This window comes from Triticum urartu, chromosome 2A (assembly GCF_056163025.1).
Source record: "Triticum urartu cultivar PI428250 chromosome 2A, HENAU_Tu73, whole genome shotgun sequence".
Lineage (NCBI taxonomy): Eukaryota > Viridiplantae > Streptophyta > Magnoliopsida > Poales > Poaceae > Triticum > Triticum urartu.
In genome coordinates this window covers 216,421,772-216,428,993 of record NC_141874.1, presented here as the reverse complement: position 1 = coordinate 216,428,993, position 7,222 = coordinate 216,421,772, and the positions used below count along the sequence as shown (strand labels likewise).

The 7,222-nt window shown below is 55.4% G+C and overlaps 1 protein-coding gene across 1 annotated transcript; it reads left to right on the top strand.

Moving 5' to 3' along the window:
- Nucleotides 1–1,836: 1,836 nt before the first annotated feature.
- Nucleotides 1,837–3,899, top strand: LOC125537315 (AAA-ATPase At3g50940-like). The gene is made up of 2 exons (XM_087539787.1): nucleotides 1,837–3,139; nucleotides 3,244–3,899. The coding sequence occupies exons 1-2, from the start codon at nucleotides 1,853–1,855 to the stop codon at nucleotides 3,628–3,630; spliced, it is 1,674 nt and encodes a 557-aa protein (XP_087395913.1). The 5' UTR covers nucleotides 1,837–1,852; the 3' UTR covers nucleotides 3,631–3,899.
- The last annotated feature ends 3,323 nt before the right edge of the window (nucleotides 3,900–7,222 follow it).

The following is a 7,222-nucleotide window of genomic DNA, read 5'->3' as shown; positions in this document are numbered from 1 at the left end:
ACGTGGGTGGCAAGGAGAACGCGCTCACCCTCTCGAGGTTGCGGCTCGGATTCCTTTCCCGGAAGCCACGCCGATCCACGGGGGATCAGTCCTCCGTCGGCTAGGTCGTCGAGGTCTTCTTGGAGGATCGTCGAGCGGATCCAGTCGCCCTGAATCCAGCCCTTCGGCAGGCCGGCTCGTGAGGAAGATCCACCCCGACTGGTCGCCTTCCCCTTCGCCTTTGTCGTCGCCTTCTTCGCCCGCTCCAGAGCCACCGTCTTCTCCTTCCCCATCGTCGCTGGCGAGACACGTACGGAGCAGCGGCGCTGGGGCGAGAGCGAGCGCGACGAAGAAGCCCGAAGAGAAGAAGAGGAAATGAGAACGCACTATTCAAGAAACCCCGGTCCGACGCCTTATATGAGGTTACTTTCGAGTGGCTGACTGGTAGGCCCGGACGATCCTGTCAAATCCCGCAACAGTCGCGCGCGTGATACGTGGCGAAAAAGGTGGCGCGGAGATCGAGGCGGCTCCGCCCTATCCCATCCGATTACTGCGGCCTCCCCCGTCCCGCGCGCTTCCCAAAATTCGAATCCCGCGAAATCCGCGGGCAGCAGAACAACTTGTCAGACGGAAGATCTCCTCCACACCGTCACTCGAAGCCTTTCAAGTAAAGAAACTCACTCGACAAAAAACTAAGAATGGATCAAGGCGACTGAAAAAGGAAGTTGCTGTCGAAACAAGATATGCTCATGGCATGAAAAATGACTCGGAGAAGTTCTTAACTCCTTCCCCACTCAAACCTCGATCCATTCGGGGGCTAATGATGAAGCTATGTACCTAGGGTAGGGCCATGGACCTGTCCTAACTGTCCTACCCAAGGACATCTCTAGAAGAAATCACCTTTCAATCGTCTTGGAGGTGTTCCACTCGACAGACTCGAAGACACCCGACCAAGAAGCAATCACTCGACCAAGATCAAACCACTCGACGGCCAGGAGATCTAAAGTCACTCCGCACGCTAACGGTCGGTCATTAAGTAGCTTTTATGGCCATCATAGCACTTTATTAGGGGCCTTACCAGTAACGCCCGACCTTAATGTACTTAAAACCCTGCATAACTGAGGGCCGGAGGGGTCTGGCGAACTCTATATAAGCCACCCCCCTCCTCAGTGTAAAGGGTTCGCACCCCTGTGATTCATACACACATAATCCAGTCGACCGCCTCCGGGCTCCGAGATGTAGGGCTATTACTTCCTCTGAGAAGGGTCTGAACTCGTAAACCTCGTGTGCTTACAACTACTCCATAGCTAAGATCTTGCCTCTCCATACCTACCCCCCTACATTACTGTCAGACTTAGAACCACAACAACACCGGCGGCCAGTGAAGACGGCGACGACGGGGACGGCAGGAACGCGCGGGCGCCTTTTTTTGTTTTGTTTTATATAAATTATGGATTTGGGCCGTTTAAGTGGACCGTGAAACTGGGCCCTTTTGTGGCCATGACCCTTAAATATGTTTTAATTTTTTTAACCGCGTTTATTTATCTTTTTAGACATTTTGTTTAAGTTTGTTTTTTGTTTTTCTATCACATCCAACCCGAACATGATTTGTGGTGCGGCCGCATGTTGGATACACCCACGATCCAACGGACAAACGCGGACATATATGAACCCATTGCCGTCCAAAAAAACAAAATCCAGTCAAACCAAATATCCGTTTGAGATCGTGCGGTGGATCAGTCTCGCCCTCTAAAGCACCAACGCTCTGGTCGTCGGTCAAGCCAAGGGCCTGTCATTTCCACCACTTATCCATATCCAGCACCAAGTGTCACCAGACCAGACGGTGGTTTTTGGGTCCTACCACTGCGTACACATGGCAACCACCACCAATTACTGCACCCATAGTTTTCACCCAGCTTCTTTGAGTCTTGACGCGCGCAACCGTCAAAAGCAAACCAACCTCACCGGCTCACCCACGCTGTCGCTCAGCTCAGCTTCGAATCCTCAAACCGTGAAGCCACTCCCACCAGCGGCCACGGCATTGATGGACCTCTCACCAGCCAGCACGGGTGCCTATGGCGGAAAGGCGGCGGACGCGTACCGGAAGGCGCTCAGCTCAGCGGCCTCGGCCGCCGCGTACGCCGTGCTGGCGCGGAGCATGGCGCGTGAGCTCCTCCCGGACGAGCTGCGCGCCGCAGTGCGCTGGGCCGCGTCCGTGCTCCGCGCGCGCCTCGGATGGGGCGCCAAGGAGCGGCGAACGCTCGTCATTCGCAGCCACACCGGCGGCGGCGGTCGCGAGGAGAATCTTCTCTTCGACGCGGCGCGGACCTACCTGTCCTCCAGGCTCGACCCGCGCGCCATGCACCGTCTCGAGCTCACGCTGTCCGCGACCAGGGACGATGGCGGCCTCAAAAGCTGGACGAAGCGCCTGTTCATTGAGCCCGGGGACTCCACCGTCGATGTCTTCGACGGCGTCGAGTTCATGTGGTCGTCCGTCCACAACCACAAGACAAACGGCGGCGAAGGAGGAAACAAGAAGTCCAAGAACGGGGAGTCCGCCACCGCCGAGTTTCTGCTCAAGCTCAGCTTCGACGCCAAGCACACAGACATGGCCATGGAGAGGTACGTGCCCTTCGTCATGGGGACGGCCGAGGAGACGAGGCTGCGGGAGCGTTCGCTCATGATCTGCATGAATGAGGGCCGAACATGGTTCAGGCTGCACCACCATCACCCCGCCACGTTCGACACGCTCGCCATGGACCCGGCGCTGAAGCAGTCCATCGTCGCCGACCTCGACCTGTTCGCCAGCAGAAGGGACCACTACCGGCGGATTGGCAAGGCGTGGAAGCGCGGGTACCTTCTCTACGGCCCGCCCGGCACCGGCAAGTCCAGCCTGGTGGCCGCCATGGCCAACCACCTCCGCTACAACATCTACGACCTCGACCTCAGCCACGTGCAGAACACAACGCTGCAGTGGCTGCTCCTCACCATGTCCGACAAGTCCATCCTTGTCATCGAGGACATCGACTGCTGCTGCGATGCCATGTTAAGGGAGGTGGACAGCAAGGAGAGGAAGACGCCGGCGAGGACTTGCAAAGAAGACGGCGGCGGCTCATCAGAAACTTCGGACGGTACGCCGTCGCCCAAGCTCAAATCGGAGGTAATTACGGACGTGCTCTTCCCCTGCATTGCTGCGTGAACATATTACGTACTATATACCTATCTCAATGTCCGTATGTTCACTTGTGCGTACGGCGAACTCAGATCACGCTCTCGGGGCTGCTCAACTTCATCGACGGGCTGTGGTCGACCAGTGGCGAGGAGCGCCTCATCGTCTTCACCACCAATTACAAGGACCGGCTTGACCCGGCGCTGCTGCGGCCGGGGCGCATGGACATGCACGTCTACATGGGCTACTGCTGCTGGGAGGCATTCAAGACTCTGGCCCGGAACTACTTCCTCGTCGACGACCACCCCCTCTTCCCGGAGATACAGGAACTGCTTATGGCGGTGCAGGTGACGCCGGCCGAGGTGTCCGAGATGCTGCTGAGGACCAATGAGCCTGACGTCGCGCTCCGGGGTCTCACGGAGTTCCTCATAGAGAAGAAGCAGGGACAGAGCAAGATGGAGGAAGTGCATGAAGAGAACTAAGCAGGGAGAGTATGATCCAGGGAAGGAGTAACTCGACTACAGCGCACATCAAGAACTAGCTTGCTAGTCTAGGAATTAGCCGATCTAACGAATACGTTTGTTTTGCAAATGTCTCGTGGTCGCATTATCACATTGCTGCAAGATTATTATTACTACTCTTCATGTGTAGCATCATTTGTGCACATGCTCTTTAGATCGATCTTTGATCAAAGTTATGCCGGCACTCTCTACTGATGCGTAGCTTCTTTTTCTGAACCGCTGGATGCATAGCTTGATGCGTGATTTAGTTCTTTTTGTTTGGAGGAAGAAGCTATTAGATTTTACGCGCCTTGGCCCAATATAAATCTTGTATCTCAGTCTAGCATTTTCTTTAAATCTCAAAGACCATTCGACTTTTTTTTTTCGCGAATACGCAAAAGCTTTGCGTATCATTGCATTGATAGGTAGAGTAGCGATACATGTGGGTCTTACAAGATGAATGGTGGGCTAGTTAGCTCGTGCGCAAGGATGGCCAGCATCAATAGCCTTGGCACACAGACGACGGGGTGTGCTGCCCGATCAGACAGAGCCTACGTCTCTGGCAGGATGAGGGCCATGCCCTTGGCACCGGCGCGCGCCCATAGCCGCGCCTCCTCCTGGATCATGTGCACTACGCGTCCCACAGCAGGCTGGTCGCCATCGAATAGGCACCCGTTCCGGTGTTTCCAGAGGTGCCAAGCGGTAAGGACGGCAATGGAGGCGAGGCCGCGGCGAAGAGTAGCCGAGGTGTTGGAGATGGCCATGGATAGCCAGCTGGCGAACTCGTCGTCTGGTGCAGGGATCGCGGTGGTGAAACGGCACCACGAGAGCACCTCATGCCAGGTTTGGCGGGAGAAGGAGCAGCCCGTCAGGATATGTTGCATGGTTTCCGGTTCTTGATCGCATAGTAGGCAGCGAGGCTCGTGGGGAAGGCCATGCCGTGCCAGGCGATCGGCAGTCCAGCACCTACCCAGAAGAGCAAGCCATACGAAGAATTTGATGCGAAGCGAAGCCCATGGTCTCCACGTGATACGCCAATGCGGGTCGGTGATGGAGCCGGCGAAAAGAGCCTGATAGCAGGAGCGGGCAGAGTAGATCCCTGATTCAGTCCATCGCCACGACAGTCGGTCCTCCTCGTCAGTCAGGTTGAAGTGCCTGAGGCGCTGCCAGAGCGTGACATACTGGACGGTCATGGCCGCGCCCATGGCGCCTTGAATGTCGCCGATCCACGCCTGGTTGAACAGGCCCTCTCGAACCGTGCGTGACTTGCGCCGGTGTTTGGCCACCCTGCAGTAAACCAACGGCGCAATCTCGGAGATGCTTTTTCCGTCCAACCAGTGGTCTTCCCAGAATAGACAGGACTCGCCACTGCCAACGCACCAAGAGGTTAAAGCCCTGAAGATGGCCCGGACCTCCGGGCAGTGGGGGATGTGCAGGTGCTGCCACCGCCGCGAGGCGTCGGATCTTTGCTGCCACAGCCACCGGGCGCGCAGCGAGATGCCGGCGCGCTGGAGGTCTGGGATCCCGAGGCCGCCGAGGGAGATGGGTCTACATACCCGGCGCCAGTTGACCTTGCAGTGGCCACCGCTCGCGTCCTTCCGGCCGTACCAGAGGAAGTTGCGTATCAAGCGGTTGATGCGCTTGAGGATGGGCGGGTTGACGGCCATCGCAATCATGATGTGTGTTGGCATGGCCGAGAGAACATGACGGCACAGGGCGAGCCGGTCGCCCCTCGACATGAGGGATGCCCACCACGGCAAGAGTCGGCGCTCCAGCTTGTCGATGATGGGCTGTAGAGCGGTGGAGCTGACTTTACGGACCGATAGCGGCAGCCCGAGATAGGTGGTGGGGAAGTCTTGCAGCGGGCAGGCGAGGTTCGTGGTGATCATGGCCCGGTCCGCGTCCGTGCACTGGATGGGGGAGGCCGCACATTTGGCATAGTTGGTGTGCAATCCCGAAGCCGCCCCAAATACCCGTAGCAGCTCGCGGACGGCAGCAAGATCGTGCCCGTCCGGTCGGCAGAAGACAATGACGTCATCGGTGTAGATGGAGACGCTTGACGACATGTGGCGCGCAGTCAGGCGTTGCAGCACCCCCTCGCTGGCCGCACGGCATACGAGGTTGTTGAGGGTGTCGATGACCGTGAGGAAGAGCATGGGGGACACGGGATCCCCCTGCTGCAGTCCGCAACGGTGCTGGATGGGTGGACCGGGGACGCCGTTGGTGAGGACACGTATGTCATATGTGTAAATTTAGTCTCACACTGCTGGTTGAGTAGAGAAAACTGTTGGCTTACGGATCGTATCGAGAGGTGGTAGCCACTAGATCAAACAACAAAGAACAAAGACAGAAGAGTTTTTGGGCTGCTCAACCCACAGTTTTTTCGGGGCTTTTTATTTCGCTTATATAGGGCTCAAAGAGCCGACCTCACGTCCAACATGGCCTATGATACTTGCCCAACATGATGCAACCCTGATCACAAATCGATCAGGTTTAAACTTGCCTTCTATCTCTTAAGAGATTGAAGGTACCACGACTCATAACAAAGCCTAAACTTGCACGTGATACAGACTTGGAATGTAAACTTATGTTCTTATACATGGAACATAAACTTGCGACTTGGACATAAAACGTTAACTTTTAGTATGTGTTCACAGAGGCTTAAATTCACCCCCTCCCCCCTAAACACAATAACCAAATGTTCAGTGGTAGGGTTCTTCATATATCTACTCACAATTCCAACATAGTAGCCTAGGTTAGCCATGTGTCCACCAAGTACCTTAGGCTTCCCACAATACTCATGTAATCTTCGAGTCCACGGTTGGTGCTTTACTCATCTTGCTCAACTTGAGTGTCGGTGTCAAAACCGGCGGATCTCGGGTAGGGGGTTCCAAACTGTGCGTCTAAGGTTGATGGTAACAGGAGACAGGGGACACAATTTACCCAGGTTCGGGCCCTCTTGATGGAGGTAATACCCTACGTCCTAGTTGATTGATATTGATGAATACGAGTATTACAAGAGTTGATCTACCACGAGATCGTAATGGCTAAACCCTAGAAGTCTAGCATGTATGACTAAGGTATTGAGTCTCCCCTATCCGGACTAAGTCCTCCGGTTTATATAGACACCGGGGGGATCTAGGGTTACATACAGTCGGTTACATAATATGGAATCTTCATAGTTGTTCGCCAAGCTTGCCTTCCACGCCAAGGAGAGTCCCATCCGGACACGGGCGTAGTCTTCACGTCTTCACAGCCCATCAGTCCGGCCCATAGATAACAGGCCGGACGCCCGAGGACCCCTTAGTCCAGGACTCCCTCATTGAGCCTAGCCTCCATGGGCACCTTAGGCTTCCCACAATACTCTTATAATCTTTGAGTCCACGGTTGGCGCTTTACTCATCTTGCTCAACTTGAGCCTAGCCTCCATGGGCACCTTAGGCTTCCCACAATACTCTACTCTTGTAATCTTTGAGTCCACGGTTGGCGCTTTACTCATCTTGCTCAACTTGAGCCTAGCCTCCATGAGCGTCTATGAAGGATTGCACTCATTCATGCCGTAGTTCACCAACAT